The following is a 24447-nucleotide window of genomic DNA, read 5'->3' on the forward strand; positions in this document are numbered from 1 at the left end:
GGGATTTCACCTATGTAACATTACTGAATGTTATATAGCCATTCAGTATATAATGACAAAATTATAGAAATAGAGATCAGAGAAGTTGTTGCCAAGTATTAGGGATGGAGTATGGGATGGGGAGTGGGAGCATAGGTATGGCTATGAAAAAGCATAGGAATGGTACTTGTGGTAATAAAACTGTTCTACATCTTGACTGTCAATGCCAATATCCTGGTTGTCATACCGTATTACAGTTTCACAAGATGTTACAATTGGAGAAATTCGGTAAATGGCATATAAGAACCCATTGTATTATATCATACAGTTGTATGTGAATCTATAATTATCTTAAAGGAAAGAAATTAATTTTAAAATAAATAAATGAAAATCAGGTCAAACATCCAAGTTTTATTTATATATAATCTTGTTTATGATTCTTACAGTTGAAAATTAAATAAATATTTTTAAATCTTCTCCATTCAGGTAAAAAAATTTTTTCAATGGAGAATGTGGCCATATCTGGCCCATCGTAAATTGCTTTCCTGCCATATCTAATATAGTTTCCACAGCATCTCATGCTTGTTTAGGCTACCTCCTATACAATCAAAATGCTACTCAACAATCAATGAGCATATTACATGTAATCCATGAGTATATGTTAATTATATACAGTATTGTTAAATTCAGTATTCTTTAAATACTCCATGAATTAGCTCTTACAACAAGAACACAAACTGCTTTTTAAAGGCTTATTGATTGACCAAATCTATGCACTTATTTCTTTTTTATTAAAATTGTTGTTTTTATTTTAATAAAAGAATATGCAGAAAAAACTCAATTTATTTTTATATAGCATTTTTTTGAGGACCCTGAAGGAAAGATTGAGTTACCACCATCCTTGAAAATTTATTCCTGGAAACGTCCACAAGATATTTTATTTAGTCAGGTAAGAAAGTTTTTTCTATTAAATAAAATACTTACTATGTGGATGTATTATCCTACTGATAAAAATTTGCATTTTTTGTAATGATTTAGGGTAATTTTCTCTTGTGGTATTCAGTAAAAATGTAATTGCTTTTTGGCAACTAATCAAAACTAAATGTTTATTAATACAGTTTAATGTTTCTTGTACTGGCTTCTAAGAGATTACTGAATTTTTGTTTAGAACCTTGATTTTTCTTCTTCCCTCCAAAATGCTAACTTATAACTTAAAATGTTGTATGAAGTTGTTCCTTAATTTCTGATTGACACACTTCTTTCTGCTTCTTTGCATGAACATTCATAGCATGGAGGTCTGTTTTCTCTGGTGCTTATTAGCATTAATATTCCAGCCCAAGAGTTTTGCACATAGATACCTCTATTTCAGGGATTCTTGAAGCATTTTCCAGAGAACACTTTTATTTCTGGATCTCATGCCCAACTACGTGAATCATATTGACTGGAATGTCACTCAATAAACTTTCATTTTTAAATAGCACTTATAGAGATTAAGAGATTAAATCTTCAGACACACTAGTCTATCTTCATAACAGCTATATGTTAGTTTGAATATATTTAGCTTTTCCAAGGGTTTAATTATGACTAATGCCTTTTTTCTTCCTTGAATCTGCTATTATTTTCACCTAATGCATAGGAAACCAGTGGGCTAAATTATTTAGAAGTAGTCAAATTGTTGTAATAAAGCTGATTGTTCTGTACATTTGTGGAATCCGTTAAAGCTATGTATCTATATGAAATTTACTTTATTCCTAAAAGTTTTACCCATTAGAACTGCTACTAATTCAAGAAAATATGATATGTCCACCATATTTTTCAAGTACTCTTACTAGTTGAGTAAATCAGATGAATCTAAATTCAAAGATTAAATAAGATGCAAAAATAATATCCTATCAGCCAGAGTATTTTTGAATGCCTACTTATAAGATATTTGAAATAAAATAAATAGAATATATATGAGCCATGCTTTTAAGTTACTTATAGTAACTTAAAGTTTTAGATAACTTTAAGTTTTAGATAACATTGACATGAAGAATATGAATTCAGTGATATTAATACAATGTACTTAATATTAATGTGTTACTAACAATATTCAGTCTCTGCTCAATATAAGTACATAGCTTACATTTCATACAAATAAAGGGTATGAATTCCACAAGATGATGTTGTAAATTTGGATGATGATGTTGTAAATTTGGATAAGTAAAAAAGTTTTTTCCCTGAGGTTCCCTTGGTCAAGGAGGTGGGTCTGCCCAGTAATTTGGGGTGGCCTTAGGATGTTACTTTTTAGTATGTATTCCCCCTTTCCTTTTTGGGCAAGATATGCCAGAGGCAGTATCAATGGTCAAGGTTTTATTTTGGCTCATATTAATGTCAGGCTGGTGTGGCTACCTGTGCCAGGCCATCATGTTCTTTGGTGGCACCCCTATAGCCAAGGGACTTAGAGTCAAAAGACTTACAGCCAATTAACCATTTTAAGCAAGATAGGAATAGAGGTAGACAGGTGTTTATTAAATAGTAAAGCTCTCTTAAGTAATATAAGAGCCCCAGACTAAAGTCAAAAAGCAAGGTTACAAAACTGACCTGTCTTTAAGTTTTATGTGTTGAGCTATCAGCTGTTTAGGCATCTGTGTGCCCAGGAGTCAAGACTCTGTAACTTAACAGCAGAAGGATTAGTTAATAGCACCTGAAAAGAAACCTTTCAGTGGGGTGAAGGTAGTGATACTAGAGTCCATGACCTGACTGGAAGTCGTAAAAAATATTTTACAACCTTGTAGTGATTAATTTTTATAATTTTCATAAGTTTCAGCAACAAATCAGAGGCTGAATTTAGAAGAATTTAACTTCTGATGACATTTGTCAAAGATGTTAAAGGGCTCAAAATATTTGATCAAAACAGAATCACAGGCTGGCTATGGTGGCTCATGGCTGTAATCTCAGCACTTTTAGAGGCTGTGGCAGGTGGATCATTTAAGGCCAGGAGTTTGAGACCAGGCTGGCCAACATGGCAAAATTCCTTCTCCACTAAAAATACAAAAATTATTCAGGCATGGTAATGCATGCCTGTAATCCCAGCTACCCAGGAGGCTGAGGCATGTGAATCACTCGAACCCGGGAGGTAGAATTTTCAGTGAGTCAAGATTGCGCCACTGCACTCCAGCCTGGGTGACAGAGTGAGACCCTGTCTCAAAAAAAAAAAAACAAGAAACAAACAAACAAAAAAAACACACAAAAAACAAACAAACAAAAAACAGATTCCTGGGTCTGATAGTTAAAAGACTTTAAAGGCAATATATAAGGTTACATGGATGTAAAAACCTTAACTCTTTTTAGTCTCAGAGTTTTAAGCAATCAAAAATCTAATAATAATAATAATATAGGAATTATCTTGATAAAATATAAAATCTTGTTTATTTTAAAGCCAGTTGCCCAAAAAGCAAAGAGAAATCTTTTTTAGTGTGACTGATTTTCCTTACAGAAAGCCCATTTAGATAACCTAGAAGTCAAACATGATGAAAAAAAGTACTTGAAGTGAATCAGACACAGGAAGAGTATGTTCAAGGTTATGAGTATAGTAGGGAAATACATAATTTTTAGTAACTACATGAGAGGTTTTCTGATTTCATTGAAAAATTTAGACATATTAAAAAAGTCAAGAGCACAGAATCAAGTTATAGTTTGGGAAAACATTGCGTTTATTCTATACTTTATTACTTTTATTTTATTTTTAAGATAAAACATTTTAGCATCAGGCCACAACAACAACTAGAACCAGATGAAAAAAGTTACAGGATCTAATGAAAAAGCTGAAGGAGAAAGTTATCATCTTAGTCCTTCTGAAGGGGAGAAAGAGTTGCAAGCAGCAAAACACAACAAAGTTGAATTTTTGAATATGACTCTGATAAGTTTTTAAAAGAAACAAATAATAGAATTTAAATAAAAACTTACAGTAATTTTATTGAAAGAAAATAAATACCTTAAGAAAACCTTTCTTTAACATAAGGTCCAATTTTAGAAAGACTCTAGAAAATAATTTAAAAATATATATAGTCAACTTTATCACATACAAAGGTTTTAAAAATAAATTTCCCTTTATGAACATTGTCACAACTTACACAGACCATATATGACACGTTTGGCCTTTCTTGTTTTATGTGGTCTTCTTTTTTAAATAATAAGTCATTTTATTTTAGGCCAAACATTTACTGTCTAAGTTTTTTACACAAAATTATTATTTTATAACCTTTTTTAACCAAAAATATATTTTCATATTTATATAAATCTCTCTCTCTTTTATTTACTTTTATTTACTTTATTTTATTTTTAGAGATAGGATCTCACTATGTTGCCCAGGCTGGTCTTGAACTCCTGCACTCAAGTGATCCTCCTGCCTTGGTCTCCCAAAGTGCTAGGATTACAAACATTAGCCACTGTGTTCAGCCACTGTATTAGTCCATTCTCACACTACTGTAAAGACACAACTGAGACTGGGTAATTTATGGAGAAAAGAGGCTTAATTGACTCACAGTTCCACAGGCTGTACAGGAGGCATGGCTGGGGAGGCCTCAGGAAATTTACAATCATGGCAGAAGGTAAAGGGGAAGCAAGCACTTCTTCACATGGTGACAGGAGAGAGGGAGAGTAAAGGGGGAAGTGCATATACTTTTATACCATCAAATCTCATGAGAACTCACTCACGATCATGAGAATAGCAAGGAAGAAATCTGCCCCCATGATCCAATCACCTTCCAATGGACTCCTCCCCCAACATTTGGAATTACAATTCAACATTAGATTTGGGTGGGGACACAGACCCAAACCATATAAGCCACCTTTTTAAATAAAAAACTTTTAAATAACCCCTAAATTATATAAAATTATTTTTAAATAAGAAGACAATTTATAGAATTATATATTAACTAAAATTTATATTTTTAGTAATGTTAAATTTTCATGAAAACCTAAGCAGCAAGAAATCCTTAACTGTTTATCAGATGTTAGCATTTTATAAATGAAACCATTTTACAAATTTTAGAAACACATATTTTATATTAAACCCATTTTTAGTTGGAAATGACCCATATATCCAACAAGCATCCAAAATCATTTTAAGATTTTAAATTACACAAAAAGTCTTCCTACAAGCATTTATCTCATTTTTATGTACTCAATTATTTATTTTTAACAGTGTATAATAGATTACTTTTGAAAACTGAAAACTGAGATACTGAGATATTAAACAAAGGTAGTCATTATTTAAAGTTTATTTTTTTTTTTGCTAACCATTTATGAAGTCTGCGAACATCGGGTATTCACCTAAAGAATCTTAAAGTGAAATATGTGGGCATTTTGCTGATAACTCAGAAGATTTAGCCATTTTTATTGAAACAACAGTATTAAGTTAGTCTTATTTGTTTAAAAAAAAAAGTCACACAAAGATTATTTTGTTTTTGGCTGGGTTGATAGTCTCACAATATTTGTGCCAAACTCTGACACCTTAAAATAACTAGCAAAGGCAAACATAAAACTTATCTAGACAAAAATGTATACTGATGATTCTGAAGACATTTTTATTTTTATTTTACTAATTTTTTTTTTTTTTTGAGACAGGGTTTCACTCTTGCCCAGGCTGGAGTGCGGTAGCATGATCACATCTCATGGCAGCCTCAACCTCCCGGGCTCAGGTGGTCCTTCCACCTTAGCCTCCCAAGTTGCTGGGACCATAGACAGACACCACCATGCCCAGCTAATTTTTCAATTTTTTGTAGAGACAGAATTTTGCCATGTTTTCCAGGCTGGCCTCTTAGTTCCTAGGTTCAAGCAATCTGCCCACCTTCGCCTCCCATAGTGTTGGAATTACAGGTGTGAGCCACCATGCCTGGCTTTATTGTACTAATAATTTTAAAACAAGTTTTATTTACCAAAGATTTATATGAACTTGAAAAGCATTTGGACTTATTTTATGAATACTCATTTACTCATAAGCCAGTTTGGTAGTATGTTAGACACAACGAATAGCACAATACACGTACATATACCTAAACATATCTAAACGTGTAAATATTATATATATATACACACACAAATATCCAATAGTTTTTATCTAAGAACTCTAGCCATGAGACAGCGTCAAAAACTCACTGCCCTATAAAAGATAGTTGGATCCATGTTATTTTTCAGAAAATTGGGACCTGTCCACATGGCTAAACTTTCTTTGCCTTGATAGGTAATCCTATAATAGCTGTGGACCAAAATTTTGGGTAAAGCCGTTTTCATTTTTAAAAACATGTTTTATCCTTTTGTCTTCGGTTTTAAATGAGTTTCCAATGTTTACATTTTAGCCGAAACTGGATGAACTGTATAAGAAAAATAAAATGTCCGAATAACCTTGAAATCATAAGTTTTATCTCAACACCAGTAGCTTAATAACAGCAGATTCAAAACAGGCAGAAAAGAAAAGAGAAATAGCTTTAGAAGACTCTCCTTAACTCTATAGTTGCAGGTTAAGTATTTGAGCTCTGACTTTTTTTTTATTGTAATTTGCCCATCAGTTTGTTTCACACAAACAAGCCACAATATGTAACCAGCTGGAGTCCCAGGTAAACTAGAAAATAATTCACATGTTTTTTTTTCCTGCACAAAGCTTGACACAGATACAGTAAATACTCCTGAGTCCCTCCCACCAAAATAAATAAATAAATAAATAAAAATCAGGGGCCAGGATTTTGGAAATAGTTTCTCCCCTAGTGAGGAGAGGAGAAGCCTGTTTTGCTGAATTCTGACAATCAGATGGACCTGGTCTTGGCTGGTGCAATTGAGACCATTTCAAAGCACCCTCAGAGGTAGGGGCAAGACTAAACAGACACAAACGCGAACGGATCTGACGCAGGCGGAGCGCTCCAAACTAATCCCTGAAAGGGGTTACTGGAGAAATGTCCTGAGACCTTGTCTCAAATGCTGACAGCACCACAGTTTAATTGTCCTGCATTAAGTCCAGATGTCACAGAGGCCAACACAGCAGCACAGATGATACACACTAGGTCTAGACAGCTAGAGAAACCAGATGGCAGCGACAGAGGATTTTCAGGTGCATTCCAGTTGACTTACCCAGTTCTTGAAGTCTGTTGACTTCCCAGATGTTGCTTTCCTCACACCAACAGGGAATGATAGCAAGAGCTGATGCCATGAAAGTGAGGGAAGGGAAATTCCCTGAGACAAAGGCAGCCTTGGTATGCTTGGTTGGTCCCGGGTATGGGGACAACTAGCCATGAGCTGCTGGCATTTGCAAGTGGCCCCTGCCCTGCCTGGTAGCATTAACAAATAATCCCTGGCACACTGCTGCAGGCAATTGCTCCACGCATTGGAAACTAGGCATATAGGCTGAGTCACTTGAAACACACAGTGTCTCACAAAGGGCACCAAATTAGTAACTGACTCAAATTTGGCCGCTCTCTGCCCAGAGGCCAGAACACGAGAAACAAGATGTGGTGAAAGGAAAGTAACTTTATTCAAATGCTAGAAGTTGGGGAATGGCCAGGCTTATGCCCTCAAAAGGCAATTTTTGCTTTGGGGGCTAATTGAGGGAGTTTAAGAAGGAAAACTTGAAAGGCGAAACATGTACCAGTAGTCCAGGAGGATGCAGGTCTGCAAGTCTCTTCCAATGGCTATCTTGAATATTTGCCCATCTGCAGCTCTGGTTGATATCATTGATATCATCTTGACTTTGGCCTGATAATGGCAGAATAATCGTTCATAACTCCACTTAAGCAGGATAATTCTGCAGCTGGGTCTCTATGCCTAGTTTATTTAAAAAGTAGCCCCTGGGATTTTTAAGCAAACACATAATTAGATAAGTGAGCACTGTGCATGGAGATGCCTGGTGGGAAAGGAGGGAAACTAAGTTTTACAGTATATTTTATGGCTAACAGCAAGAAAGGAAAAAAAGTTTCAAAAATGCATTTTGAAGCTAAGCTACTCGATTACACTGTTATAAAATACCTTAAAATCCTGAATTTAGGATAGCAGAATAAACATGAGCCCTTCCAACCAAAAAGGTTAACAAGTTCTGATCACAGAGTAACTTACCAGACCTGTTTATTTCTGAGAACTAGAAATGAGTGGCCCAGACCCTTGAGCATTGAATGTGTTGAATAGATTAGGATGTCTGAAGATTTATCCTGTCCCGGGTACAGGTATAGGCAGTAAAAGTGTGAAAGTGTGCCATTGTAGAGACCTCTGCCTTAATATTTGTTGTCTCTTACAAACTTAATTTCTACTTTTCACTTGTCAGCAGGAGGCTATCAAGACTAATACTTCAAACTTGAGGTATCTAATACTTATTAATGTATAGCTTATCAACTTTGGTAATCACTGAAGTATAGGGGCATTTGAGAAGCGTTCCATCACAGTCAGTCAAGCCAGAAGAAACTATGTTTATAATTTATGATCTGCAGAGTCAATTCAAGCCTTTAAGGTAGTTTTAGGTAAATTTTTCTCTAACTTTTTTAATTGACTTTTCAAGATGCTGCTTGTATAGATGAGTGAAAGTAATTGACAGTGTTACTTTTCCTAAAAACCTGATTCTCTAATCAAAACTGTTTTCATGTTAATTTGGTATGTTAAATATATATACTTGATATGAATTATAGCTCATTTTAAAGAAGTTACAATTTGTATTTCCCTATTAGTTTTATATTATTATTATTTATTGGTACCTGATTTAGATGTGTACTAATTAAATAATGACCATTAAAATAATTTTTTAATCTAACTGGATATTAACTTGAACAAGATTTTAAAAAGCTATCACAATCTCAAAAAAAAATTTAACACTAACAAAATAGACAATAATCATTAAATGGGAGAAAAGCTATCATGGCTAATATTAGTCATTCAAGATGAAGATATTTTCCCTGCTATCAGACGTTAACTAAGTTTTCAGGTTTAGCTTCAGTGGTTGATTTAGATTTTAAAGCAGTGGTCCCCAACCCTGGTCCATGGACCAGTACCAATCTGTGGCCTGTTAGGAACCGGGCCACACAGCAGGAGGTGAGCGGCGGGCGAACAAGCAAGGCTTCATCTGTACTCACAGACGCTCCACATCACTTGCATTACCACCTGAGCTCTGCCTCCTGTCAGAGCAGCAGCATTAGATTCTCACTGCAGTGTGAAACTTAGTGTGAACTGCATGTGCGTGTGAGGAATCTAGGTTGCATGCTTCTTATGAGAATCTAATGCCTGATGATCTGTCACTGTCTCCAGTCACCCCCACATGGTACCATCTAGTTGCAGGAAAACAAGCTCAGGGTTCCCGCTGATGCTACATTATGGTGAGCTGTATAATTATTTCATTACATATTACAATGGAATAACAGTAGAAATAAAGTGCACAATAAACGTAATGTGCTTGAATCATCCCCAAACCACCCCCGACTCCTTGGTTCGTGGAAAAATTGTCTTCCACTAGACTGGTCCCTGGTGCCAAAAAGGTTGGGGACCACTGTTTTAAAGTACTTTTTAATCTCTCAGTTTGTGTGTCTGTTCATGCTAAGTTTATCTGCATAAGGAACAGAAAACAAAATATCACATGTTCTCACTTATAAGTGGGAGCTAAATGATGAGAATACATCGACACATAGAAGGGAACAACACACACTGGAGCCTACTGGAGTGTGGAGGGTGGGAGGAGGGAGAGGATCAGGATAAATAACTAATGGGTACTAGGCTTAATACCTGGGTGATGAAATAATCTGTACAACAAACCCCCATGATGTAAGTTTACCTATGTAACAAACCCACACATGTACCCCAAACTTAAAAGTTAAAAAATAAAAATAAAAATTTACCTGCATATATATGTGTTTTACTCCTATAGTAAAATACTGTATCTTATTGGCATTAAATTACATTTCTATCACCTATAGCTCTAAGAATTATCTTAAGGAATGTGTTTATTTCTTATTTCTCTGGTTGTGAGAACTGAAATCAGGGTGGCCTATTTCCAGCACCAACCAATTTATGCCTAGTGTTCCATTATTGGAACGCTAAGCATGTGGGAGTTATTTATATCCTACTGCTCAAGGTCATTGCCAAGGTCTGATTGCAAAAATTCAAAAAATTGCAACTTCAGGCATAAATGGATTAAAACTATTTCATTAAATTACTTTTTAATTATTTTTCTTATGGAGTAATATATACATATATTTTTTTTCAGACTCCAGTAGTTGTGAAAAATGAAATCACGTTTGACTTATTTTCAGCAAATGAACATTTACTCTGCAGTGAGGTATGTACAGAAATATGAACTAAAGTCTCACCATGAAATGACTTCCAGTCCTGCTTAAACCATTCCCAGACAGTTGATTTCAACTCTCCCTTGCTCACCTTTAAGTTTTGGTATTATATATATATATAATACCAAAAACTATATATGGGGGTGGGTGTTTGAGACAGAGTCTTGCTCTGTTGCTCAGGCTGGAGTGCAGTGGTGTGAACACAGCTCGGTGCAGTCTCAACCTCCCGGGCTAAAAATGATCCTCCCACCTCAGATTCCTGGTAGCTGGGACTACAGGGATGTGCCATCTCCCCCAGCTAATTTTAAATTTTTTGGTAGAGACGAGATCGCACCACATTGCCCAGGCTGGTCTTGAACTCCTGGGCTCAAGCAGTCCTCCCACACGGCCTCCCAAAGTGCTGGGATTACAAGCATCAGCCCCTGTTCCTGGCCAAAAATTGTGTATATTTAAGGTATACAATTTGATGGTTTGATATACATTGTTAAATATTCATCACAATTAAGCTAATCAACATAACCATCAACTCAGTTATTATTGTGTCTGCCAGTTAATATTGTGTATTATTGTGTGTGTTATTGTGTGTGTGTATATGTGTGTTAAGAACACTGAAGATCTATTCTCTGAGCACATTTCAGGTATACAATACAATATTGTTAACTACAGCTGCATTGTTGCAAGTAGATCTCCATAACTTATCTTACAGAAGTAAAACTTTGTACTCCTTACCAACATCGCCCCATATCCCCCTCCTTCCAGACCCTGGTAACCACCATTTCTCTATCCGTTTCTCAGACTTTTGTATTTTTAGATTCCACATATATGTGAAATCATGCAGTTATTTGTCTTTGTTTGGCTTATTTCACTTAAGGTAATGGTATTTTACACACCAACATTCAAAAGGGAAATGAAGTCTCTTTAACTGAGTTGGGTGAGCCTCTGTTCTCCTGCCCCTGGTCTCAAAGTAGCTGTATTCTCTCCCTCTGGGCTTTTCTCCTTGAGATCCACATGACCAGCAATGGACATGAAGTGGCTGCCCATCCTGCCCTATGCCATGTCAAGAGGAGGGTACAGTGATGTTGTATGATGTGATAGTGCAAGGGAAATTGGGGTGTACTTGGATTACAATACCTCTTCCAAACCAGCAAGGTTTTCAGCACAGCTGTCCTACTTCCTGTGGGAACTCATCTCCCCACCTCCTACTCCCCACCTCCCTGCCCCATGTTGGGTTGGGATTTATCCATCACAAGCAGGCCTGTTCCACTCCTCTATGTTAATTAAATCAGAAACAAGAACTTTTAAAAATTATTTTCTGCTAAGACTCAGAGGAGTGGGGCATAGTCAATATTGATTAAAATACTTTTTCTTATCTTCAATATCTTGACCCATATTAAAATCAAAATATTATATTTCTTCAACCAGTTATACATATTAGTATAAAATTATCTCCAAATAATTTTATGTTTTAGTATAAAATACACCTATTTGATGAATCCTAATCCCACTTAGACTTTCGCTTTTCATTTTTCAAGGGAAGGAAAGTATAAAATATTCTACAATAAATTTTCCAGATATACAGGATGATATCTGCTTTGTCTTTTTCTACTTTACCAAACATTAAGAATTTCCTAGATAACTCAAATTAAGAGAAACATAAATCTTGCAAGGTCAATATTAAATATTTAATTTCCTTATAAACCAGGCAGTTAAACATGAGATGAATAATTCAGAAAATCAGATACTACTGAGGTAACAATGGCTTTATTGAACACCCACTGTGACCTAGAGATTTCTTACATACTGTTTCTAGTCCTCACAAAAAAAATGTGAAAAATAGCTACTATTATCTACATTCTACAATGAAGAACTGCAACTTAGAGAGGTGGAAGCAACTTTCCCAGCAGCAGAAGGCTGTGAAGATCTGAAAGAGGATTCAAATCCTGATCTCTGTTTCCACTCTGAAGTCCATCCACCACTGGGCCTTGCTGCCTGTTAAAAACACTGCAAGGGGACATTTTACTTAGAGCATTTCAGCAGCTACAGATCAACCCATGAAATGTGGGATTTACAGTATATTTATGTGTCTACCCCATTTTAATTCTTTCACATCTCATTCCTTCTCTAATTTGTCCTATTGACATACAAGAGATAATATCCTTATCAAATATCTAACATTTACAAAAGAGTAGCTTGCTCATTTGTCACAATTTTCAGAAGCTTTCTCTCTCTCACACACAAACACACCACTCATATAAATATCAGTGTCAAATAGAAGTCGTGCCAAATCACCCACAGTTTACTTCAGCAGACAGCTTTCTTAGCTGAGTATGTTTAGTATGAGACATTTTAGTTTGTATTGTGACTGTATTTCCCAAAAACAAAAGCAAGACCTATAACTTTATTCTGTAGATCAGAAATGAAAGTATGGAATACATTACATGTATAATTTAATATTATTCTTGGAAGTGGATTTTTTTTTACTGTATTTATCCCTAAATTACAGTACCTACAACTGAAAAATAACCAATTAACCCTAATGTTTTTTATCTCTAGCTGATGAGATGGATTATCAGTGAAATCTATGCAGTGTGGAAGATCTTCAATGGAGGAATTTTGAGCAATTATTTTAAGGGGACTTCAGGGGAACCTCCTCTTCTCCCCTGGAAGCCCTGGGAACACATATACTCTCTGTGCAAGGCTGTGAAGGGTCATATGCCTTTGTTCAATAGCTATGGAAAGTATGTTGTGAAACTTTACTGGATGGTAAGTCCATTTTCGTGTGCATAAAAACTCATGAGTCTTTCATATTGAAATATACTTGGCCTGGCATGGTGGCTCATGCCTGTAATCGCAGCACTTTGGGAGGCAAAGGCCAAGGCAGTGGATCACCTGAGATCAGGAGTTCACAACCAGCCTGGGCAACATGGTGAAATGCTGTTGCTACTAAAAAGACAAAAAATTAGCTGGGTACGGTGGTGGGTGCCTGTAATCCCACCTACTCCGGAGGCTGATGTGGGAGAATTGCTTGAACCCGGGAGGCAGAGGTTGAGTGAGTTAAGGTCTCGCCATTGCACTCCAGCCTGGGCAACAAGAGCAAAACTCCAAAAAAAAAGAAAAAAAAAGAAAAAAGAAAAAGAAAGAAAGAGAGAGAAGGAAGGAAGGAAGAAAGGAAGGTTGCCTTGCACACCATTACTTAGGCTAGTACAAGATAATGCAGCTTTTATAGGATATCAGTTGTGTAGCTACAGAGAGAAACTGTCCTGCATATGTAATTTGTGATTAATGAGAAACACAGTAGCTTCTCCTGTGATGTCAGTCCCATGGGCACTTTAAACGGGTTCTGCCTAGACCACTGAGGTATGGCCACTCATTGTAGATGCTGGTCCTGCCGCTGCCTCTGCACTCTCATGCTGAGGCGAGCGGGGCAGGCAGGTGGATGCACCAGGCTTCCACCTTCCTCTTTCTTCTCTGATGTGGTATCAGGGTCATGGGCAGGAGGCAGTGCTAGCCCATGGTCCAGTCCTCTTCTGACTTTTGCTGTAGCTGAGGGGCCTGATCCCATCAGTTCTTGGTCCTGAACTTAAGATTTGTTTTCATGTGAGAAAATCTTACCCTGAGACAGGAAGATGTTACCTCTGCCTAAAAGGAAAGCAAATAGAGTAGTAGGAAGTACAAACAGAGGATCCAAAACCCCTTATAAATATGGCAAAGCAGACACACACTAAATTAGCAATGCTAGATCATATCAAACTCCTTTGGGTTTTTCTTGGCCCTTGTCACTGGAAAAGAATGTCCTCCTTGAACATTTAAAGGAATGGGAAAGTATTAAAAGTTAATAATTCCATTATATATTTATGAAAATGTAACTTTTTCTTTCATAGGCCTGAGCCATCTAGCTTCCTGGGATGGGGAATGTTGAAGGGCCAATAATGAGAAATTGTTAGGATAATTACAATGGGAAGGGAAAAGGGAAAAAGGTAATATAGCTTCTAATATCGAAAATTGGATTTTTGTTTTTTAAACATCCACAGCAAGACAATTGGCCTTGAAATTTTGTTAGAAGAGAAAATAACTTTCTAAGTTACTTTATCTTATTTATTTACCAATCAAGAGGACTATTATCTAGACTAGACTTTAAGTTTTAAATCTGTGCAGAGGAGCAAGCAGAAGGGTGTGATATTAAAAAGGTGAAAAACCTAGTGGATAGTGTTGAGGGAGTATAGAAAGAAGGTACGCAGAGGAAAAGTGAGGAGGTAAAATGCCCTGGTTCCTGTCCCACATTTGTCTAAACTTGAGGTGGGAGGAAGGTCAAAACTATGAAGTGTTTTGAAACATTGAACCAACCCTGTTGATTTATTTCTCATTCTCTCTTTCTGCTTCCTGACATCCCTCCTTGGTTTTCAAATTTCCACCTGCACAGGAGTTAACATTCATTAACATCACTTTCCATTTTGCAAAGAAAATGTGACTTATTTCTCCTTTATCATACTGATTATTCACAAGCTCAACTCCACTTGATTCAGAAATTTGTTTAAAAATGTATTGAGCCCACTTTGGAAATCTCAGTCTGGTCCAGTCATTTAGCCCATCTCTAGATAATTTAGCCCTTTAGGGAACGATGTGGTAGAGACTGGACCTCAGCTCCACTGGCTCCCTCTGTTTCCTCAGTGGTCTCATCAGAGGAATGCCTACAGAGGATGCTGTGAGCACTGACATACCAGTTCCCTATGAATTATTTTGGTAGGCATGTGATAGAGAGGCAGCTGCCTGGTTTTCTGATTAGTAGAATCTGTTCTCTCTAGGCTTAGGGCAGAAATTTTTATTTCTTTCTACCTGATCCCCAGGTGATAGGGCTGAGTCAATATCTGTGTACATATTAACATTAGTAAGAAGTTAGAGTCAATTCTGTCTTACATGCAAATCCTATGTGGTTGGTTTTTTATCCTTTCCTTTCCAGACACACTCAATTTGATTTTGATTTTTTTCTCTTCCAATTCTAGTTCAGCACTTGTACATGTCTGTCATTTGCTTCTCTCTGCAAGTATTTGGGAAACATGTTTATAAAATATGCATTATTACTTCTACTTCTTGATTCGTTACAATACACTACAGATTCATCTTATACCCTACATTTATTTTCTTTCCCGTTTCCCATCTTATGAGACATGATGAGTCTTCTTCTCACTGTTTTTCTTCTTTAGTTTCTTAAAGCTTTCTTACCTTTTTCTTATTGGAAATTGATTTTTCTTCTCTGCCTTATCACAAATATTCTTCTCCCTCATTCACTTTGTCCTGTAAAACATTTACCTTTATCACTTCTTTGAGGCAAACCAACCTCTCAGAGCCTCTTGGCATGACATTTAAAAATTCTGATTTTCACACCAGGTTATCATTTTTTCTATGAAAGTATTTTTATTATTTCCAGTTTGGATTCTAAGTAAATTGTATCAGGTTCTTTGACCTCAGCCAGATAGAAATTTATTGAGTAGCATTAAGAACAGGGTTGTGACACAGAGCAGCTCTCTCCCGTCTTTCACCTGGGAATGATGATACTAATGCTGGGACACATATCATCTCGTCAAGTGCCTTCCAATGGCAGCATTCTTTTGGGTCCCCGAAAGAAGCAGGTTAGCCATTGCTGTCCGCTTGAAATATGTATCGCTGATGGCAGCTTTTCTCTGAATGTCTCTGTGCTTTCATTTGTTTCTGATAAACAGAGAAAACACACACATTAGGACCAATAATTTTTCCCAGTTGCCATCAATATGTTTATATAAAAATGCATTTGCTTTATTTCTGATTGAGCCTTATACTGCTTAACCACAATGTTATTCTAGAATTCAGAGTTTCCTAACTTTGTGGTACAGAAACCCCCCAACATCAAACTGGCTGTTGTACTTCTTAAACATCCACTTCCCGTGCCCCACTCCAGACCTCATGAGTTTGAATTTCCAGGGTAGAGCCTGCAATCCTGCATTATAAGAAAACTCTCTCATCCAGTGACATTTTTGTTCATTAAATTTGAGGAACAATGTTTGCAAGATATAAACTATGACAAAATTATTTTTCTATCATTCAATTACTTTGTTCCAAAATGGAAATGCTTTATTTCATTATTTGTAATATTATACCTGCTTTTTAAAAAGGAAATTCAACTACTGTTAAAATGTTCAAAGTATGCAGTGAAAGTTCCCTGTAATTTTACCATATTTAATCACAGCAAATGATTTATTTATATCCTCCTAAGCTTTCTTCTATTCTTATAAACATACATAAAACTATTGTACATAATTTATAACAATAGGGTCATAGAAACGTATTATTCTGTAAACTATTCTTTTCCCTACACATAGGCATTTTCTATGCTAATATATATTGATCTACTTTGTATTCCATTGTGTGAGATATGTAAATATAATATATATTGCTAATTTGATATTGGTAAACATTTAGGTTAGGACCAGTGTTTTACCAAAACAAACAATGCTGTAAAATTTCATCTTTATGTATATAGTCTTTGCCCATTTGTATGGACTTCTTTTTCTAGGATTTCTACCATATGGAGTTATTCCATCAAAATATTTGCAAATTCTTAATTTTTGATAAGTATATTCAAGTTACTCTTGTATTTTAATTTGTCTGTATAGAACATTTATATTTGATGTAATTGGAATTGAAGTCTGTGATTTTATTCTTTGTTTATTCTTTGTTACCTTTCTTATTTTGTGTGTGTTACTTTGTATTTATTGCATTCTTAATCCCCTTTCCTTTACTCCTGTATGTTTCTTGGTCATTCCTTAGAATTCCATTTTGATTGACCTATAGTGCTTTCAAGCAAATCTCTTCACTTTGTGAATTAAAATATACATGCATAGCTTATCACAATCAACTAGTATCAGCATTTTACCACTTAAATTGGAATATAAATACTTTACCACCAATTAGTCTTCTTTATATTCCTCCTTTTCTAATTTAGCTTTCTTTTCCTTTTTCCTTTACTTTTTTTTCTTTTTTTTTTTTTTTTTTTTTTGGAGATAGGGTCTGACTCTGTCGCTCAGGCTGGAGTGTAGTGGCACAATTATAGCTCACTGCAGACTCCACTCCTGGGATCCAGTGATCCTCCTGCCTCAGCCTCCCAAGTAGCTAGCACTACAGGTATGCCATCATCACGCCTGACTAATTTTATTTTTTGTAGAGACAGGGTCTCACTATGTTGTGCAGGCTGGTCTTGAATTCCTGACCTAAAGTGATCCTCCTGTCTCGGCCTCACAAAGTGTTGGGATTACAGGTGTGAGCCACCACACCCAACCACTGATATAGTTTTTTAAAACATTTCCTGTGTATATATTGAAAACCTCATCATAAATTTTGCTTTTAAATTCAAACACAATATAAAAAATTTGAAGACAAGAGTACCACATTTAGTCATATGTTCATTTTTTATTTTTTAAGTAAATATTTTAACTGGCATGTAAAATTTTTCCTTTATGCTTTCTCATTCTTGATGTTCCATTTTTCCTTTTATTCTCCTTTCTTTTTATTTCTGAAAAATTTTCTTTCACAATTCCTTTTGAGACACTCTAATGATGACAAATTATCTTGTCTTTCCTTTATCTGAGAATGTGTTTATTTTACTCTTATTCCTAAAGAATATTTTCCCTAGTGATATGATTCTGGGTTAGCAGTAATTTTCTTTCAGCATTTGGTATTTAGTGTGCCATTAATTTTCCAGCCTTCCAGAATTTTCCTCCAGGCCAGCCAGAATTATTCTTCTGGCCTCCCTGGCTCCTGGTGAGCAATCTGTCCTTCCCCTCTAACAGGTCTTCTCTTGCTGCTGGCTTTCAAGCTTTTTTCTTTTGTCTTAACTTTTAAGAAGTTGGAAACTTAAAGCATAATAAAAAATTAAGAAAAAAAAAAAGAAGTTGGAATTTGATCTGTCTGGCTGTAGAATTCTTTGAGTTTATCCTATTTGGTTTAGTCTGAGTTCCTTGAATGTAGGTTTATGTCTTATGACAATTTGGGAGAGTTTTCAGCCATTATCCCTTCAACTATATTTTTAGCCCCACTCTCTCTTTTTTTTCTTTTTTTCAGTGGCAACAATGACATGAATATTATATCTTTTTGCATTATCCACACAGGTCCCTGAGCCTTATATGATTGTTGATACTATATTTTCCTGTTATTCGTAATTTCTATTGATCTAATGTCCAGTTCACTAATTTCTATGCTATCTGCATTCTGCTATTGATCTCATCAACTGAGAGTTGCTTTTTAGTTTAATTTTAAGCTTAAAATTTCTATTTTTATGACTTTATATCTTCCATTTCTTTGCTGAGAGTTTCTATTTTTGAATTTGTTTCAAGAGTGTTCATAATTGCTTGTTGGAACATTTTTGTGAGAATTGCTGTAAATTTCTTATTTAATAATTCTAATTTCTCTGTCATTTTGGTTTTGTGGCCTGTTGATTGTATTTTCCCATTGAAATTGAGACTTTTCTGGGTTTTGGTATGATAGGTAATTTTACACAGTTTCCTGAATATTTGTAGTGTTATGTTTTACAACTCTGATTGCTAATTAGTTTTATATTTTAGCAAGTAGTCAACGTGTTTAGATTCAGAAGGCACATCCTGGCTCACATTTATTGGCTGTGTCTCAAATGCCAGTTTAGTTTATAAAGCCTCTGATGTACTATTCTGGTCTGCCACTTTTGTTTGCTACCGAGATAATAAGACTTCATTCCACAATCTTCTTATATATAATATATATATAACTTAATAATGTTATATATTACACATATAAATATATATGTTATAATGTATATAATATATATCTTAATCTTAATAATATATATCTTCATAATTTTATATAATCTTAATAATATAGATCAAAATAATCTTAATATTATTAAGGTCATATATTTATATAATTATATAAATATGTAATTATAGTATAAATATAATAAATATATAATTATATATATATAATCATATATATAATAATATTAAGGTTTTTTATATATATAAGTATATATAACCTTAATAATATTAGTCTTGTAACAACTAAGGCTACTATACCAGAATACTATAGACTGGTGACTTATAAACAGCAAAAATTTATTTTTTATATTTCTGGAGGCTGGGAAGTGTGAGATCAAGGCACTGGTAGATTTGGTGTCTGGCAAAGCCCTGCTCCCTGGTTCATAAATGGCTGGCCATTTTCTTGCCTTAAAATTCCATGGTGGAAGAGAAAAACTTTGGTTTCTTCAACTTCTTAAAAGGGCACAAATCCCATTCATGAGGGCTTTACCCTCCTTTTTACCTAATTCTATCACTTTGGGCATTAGGATTTCAACACATGAATTTTGGGGAAAAACATTCTGTATGTATACACACATAGACACATGCACGCAAATGTATTTTTTATATGTTCAGGATAGATATGTTCAATATAGATATACATGTTCAGTAATCATACAGTATTTATCCTTTTGCATCTGGCTTATTTCTCTGTGGTTTCTTGTTGATCAAGAAATTAATTAGGAGCAGGAATAATATGAGAATTGGAAGTGTAAGATCAGTGAGGATATATCAAGATAAGCAATAATTACTAAAGTTATATTTGGAGAATTTGTATTTTGACTATATTAAATTATTTGATTATGTCCAAGCTTATCCATGGTTGTATAATGTTTTGGTTCTGGTCCTTGAAACACCTCAATTTACTGCATTATGCAGTAAGGGACTCCCAAGACTTTGTTCACAAGACCTCATAAGTAAAGACAATATTGATATAGACATGGGTGTGCTGTGATTATGCTAAATAAAGCAATAAGCTAACATATTCAACCAGAGTAGTATTGAAATCCAATATCTCAGTCTTTCAGTGTAAGATGCTAAAATAAAATTGGAAAACGGTAAATAGTAATGTCAGCCATGTGCAATCATTTACGAGAGAAAAGACTGTAAGCCATTGATGGTATTACATTTCTTTCATCTTATTTTTAGGGTTGCTGGAGAAAGATAACAATTGATGACTTTTTGCCTTTTGATGAAGATAACAATCTATTGCTTCCAGCTACAACTTATGAATTTGAACTGTGGCCAATGCTTTTGTCTAAAGCTATTATCAAGCTGGCAAATATTGAGTATGTAATGACACATTATCACTCACATGAATAAAAAAAGCAAACAAAAACATTAACTATACATTCGTATTGCATAATTTATTTTTTAAAAATTAGTTAAAAGACAGCTTTTTTCCCTAAACAATGTACATGCTGTAGTATAAAATCAAATACGCCAAAACCACTGATTTATTCTATTAGGTTAACAATAATGCAAAATTCCTCCAAGAAAAATATACCCAAGAATTATTCTATGTTCAATGCTGTCTTACTATGAATGGAAAGTTGATCATGGAAAATGATGTTTTGTTTAATAGGAGAAAAAATTGTTTTGTGGGAGAAAAATATTGGTTCATCTAAATACTGAATAATATATCCTGAAATCTAGTTAAAGATTTAGGTTCCGTATATGCAGCAATAATTTACTGATCTTGAAAAACCTGAACTTTTCTGAAAGATGTCAATGTACACTTCATGATTTTGATAACGTTGGTCACTTTTGATACATTCATGATGGAAACTACTCATATTTTCTTCAGTATTCTTACAAAATTGGTTTCTGTCTTATATTCCTGCCTGACTTGTGCACCAGCATATATGAGACACATCTGCTATGTGCTATTCTCTCAGCTTACACTTCCAGAGAAAAGGAGTCATACCATCCTGGCCCTAACAATGCAAAAAATCTTTGATGATTGGGTTGGAAATGCATGGCAATTTTGCCTCATTGCTCACTGGAAGATGCTCACATACATTGCACAGGCTGGGATTTTATACACGTCCACCTCCTGCAGTTTGTCAAAGATTCTCGATATTTAACAGGACACACCCACATGCTTTAACAGTACATGTTAGAGATTTGCTCACAGCTCAGCCCCCTTCCCTTCCATAAACATTGCAATGTTAGTCAGAAGTCAGGTCTGCTTTGTGTGGATTTTCTTTAGGCACAGCTTCATTTTTCTCTCCCAAGGCTACAAAACAAAAACAACCACTCCTACTGTCATCCTCCTCATATCTGTTTTTTTCTTACCAGCCCTCAGTTTTCCTTTGGGAATTAGTTTCACCCAGCTTTTAGCACTTAATTGCAATGATTTTTATAAAAACTCAGCCCAGATCTTTGTAGGTAGCTGAATAGCACTAAGTATTCATACCGGTGGCATGTTCATTTATTTGGGAAAAAAAAATGTTCTGAATGTTTCTAGTTCTCAGACATAACTTGAAGTTCTGAGAATCAGAGCTGCTAGAGCAGTGAGGCATTGAATACATGACCTGGATAATTGGAGTGGTATTTGATCTTTCTTAAAGCTATAGTTCAGTAGAAATTTATAGCAACATAAGTATTAGGGTTATTATTATTGTTTAAAAAAATCCAATTAGTAAATAAAGCAACAAGCTAAGTGTAATACATTTCTTGGGAATTCTGGTGGAAAGTTGCCCTACATGGTACAATTTATATTTTTCCATAATTTTTTTCAGATTTTTACAGTACATAGTGATTGCTTTTATATGAGGTTTAGCTTACTACATTTTCCAAATTAACACATAGTAATTTCAATGTCAGTGTGAGATATGCACAGAAAAGAGCATTATTTCTATTTGATTTGCAAAGTCACTTCATAAATTTATCCAATGAGGAGTTTAGACTAGTCTGGGATCTATCCCAATAGACACTTATTATCTTTGAAATACGTAGACATATAGAAATTCGTAATCCATAAACAACAAAGCAGTGCACATTTTAAAATAATGGCATATGTGACAAAGATAGTAAGATTTCTTTCTGAAGAAAAGCACACGTGTTGGTAATGCCATTAACACTACCATTGACGGATAGTCAGCTGAAGCCGTGACTCCCGGGCAGAAGGGAGATATGGCATTTTTGTGTGTAAATGTAAATGGACTAATAACCTCAGGGAAAAAAATAAGAGGTCTAAATGAGAATAGCGATACTTGGTTAATCATATCCTCGTTTTACTTTATGCTAAGCTGACAGATCCACTCTTCTGTACAGGACAGAACAGATGTTTCTGGTTTCTCCACAGTTATCTAAGGATTTCTGATGCCCATCTTGACTTGCCATAGATGAGACTGATCTAACACACAGCTTCAAAGACATCTTAAAATAATTACTGAAATCAGAATGATAAAAGAGACTGTTCTATTTTAAAAAGAAGTATACAAAAATGGATTATATACTAATTATATATTTCATAATATATGTGAATATATTTTATGTATATAGCATTAATATTACTTTTAGATCTTAAAAAATAAAGCATATAAACGTGCCTTGCAAATACAAATGAAATTAATTATATTATAAATCCTACTTCAGTGTTTTAACAAATAATTTGGCTTCTGGGATAGTATTTTTTAATACAGTCTATAATGAATAATCAGAATATATTGCTGTTTATTAATGATTCCTAGTTCTTATATATCTTTATGTGTTTTCAAATTTTGCAACCTGTAACATTATGCATTTTCTTTTTTAGCATCCATGTAGCAGACAGGAGAGAGCTGGGGGAGTTCACGGTTATTCATGCGCTCACAGGATGGTTACCAGAAGTCATTTCTCTTCAGTACGTTTGACTATTAAATTGCTCATATCTATTTTTTTTATCTTCCCAAGATTTCTTTAAAATATTCCTAGCCTTTAAGAAAATTTCAAGAAAGGTCATGTTTTGCAAAATTTGGGGGAAAATATCATTTTGTAGTATTATATAAAGTTCCTTGGGAATTTCAGGGTAAATTCTATTTCCTTATGTAGGAGAACAATGACCCCCATAGGTTCTTTGTTGGAACCGACTCCTGTAACAGAAGACACATTAACAAGAGAAAAACACACAGAAGTTTATTACCATGTAGATTTCCATGGGAAATCTACAACAAAGAACAGTCAATTTTTACAGAAGTGACAAGACAAAAGAAAATGACTTTGGGCCTCTACAGGTGGCAACTTGTGGGAAGGCAAATAAATGATAGATAAAGGCTAGTTAGGAAAGCTTGTTCATGTACATTCCTCTGGTACAATTCCTCAGGCCAGTAAGGGTCCAAAGCTGTCTTCAGTGGTTAACATCTGTTCTCTCTGGCACAAGGGAGTGAGGGGCAGGATACCTCTTGGTTTTTGTAAATCTATATCTTGCTTTTAGGCAAATAGAGGGAAAACAGAGTTTCTGTGTATCTGCTTCTTCATAGGGATTGCCTGTAGCTCAGCAGTCCTTCATATTTTCGGGTGGCATGTGCAGGTCTCCCACACTTATATATATATATACTATGAATTTAATCTTTAAATATCTGATGTACAAATATTTAAACAATGGTAATTATTTATTATGGTAAAACATTTGCAAACTTCTCTTTACACTTATAAACCTGTCACACTTACTTCAATATAGAAACATAACAGCAACTTTTAATTGGCCACATCTATATGGAAATAATCATAAGAAGACAACTATTATGCATCAAGTATTTTAGTATATTACTTCTCGTTTAAAAATCACAGTCCTGAAAGGATAATCTCATTTAATCATCCATATGACCCCATCAACTAGGTGTACATCATTTCAAATGAGGAAACTAAAGCTCTCAGAGGTTGAATTCCCCCAAACTAGGAACATGTAAGTCTTGCTGGTCCAAAGCCCACAGTCTTTCTTTCTTGTGATTCTAGATATAGAGAAATTGCTTCTTTATGTCCAAAAATAGCTATTAGGTAAAGAATAGAATAGAGACATTGCTCAACTTAGTGCTGACTTATAATTTCACGATCGTTTTATTTAATACATAAGGAATATAGATGCACCGTTTTATCATTTTACCATTGACATTTGGAAACAAATCAAGATAAGGTGCATAGAAAAGAATTATAACAATAGATTTGAATATACCCTTAACTCAGATACTGACTTTTACAAGATGATTAAATCTACAGTACAGTTATCAACCTGGATCATCTCTGATCTTTGACTGGTAATAGGAAGCTGCAATTCCCCAGGGGCAGTAGAGATTAGAGGAGGTTGAAGACAGGCCGTAGTAACTTGGATTCTGCCA

General features: G+C 34.9%; 1 protein-coding gene across 5 annotated transcripts in view; it reads left to right on the forward strand.

The window, feature by feature from the left end:
* Positions 1–24447, forward strand: part of ADGB (androglobin) — a 221790-nt gene that overhangs the window by 47625 nt on the left and 149718 nt on the right. For all 5 annotated transcript variants that reach the window (XM_034963048.3, XM_055114198.2, XM_055114197.1 and 2 more), the window contains exons 3-7: positions 836–928; positions 10193–10264; positions 12825–13034; positions 20276–20415; positions 22890–22976. In XM_034963048.3, coding sequence (XP_034818939.1) covers positions 836–928; positions 10193–10264; positions 12825–13034; positions 20276–20415; positions 22890–22976 — 602 coding nt within the window. The remainder of the gene's footprint in view (positions 1–835; positions 929–10192; positions 10265–12824; positions 13035–20275; positions 20416–22889; positions 22977–24447) is intronic.

This window comes from Pan paniscus, chromosome 5 (assembly GCF_029289425.2).
Source record: "Pan paniscus chromosome 5, NHGRI_mPanPan1-v2.0_pri, whole genome shotgun sequence".
Lineage (NCBI taxonomy): Eukaryota > Metazoa > Chordata > Mammalia > Primates > Hominidae > Pan > Pan paniscus.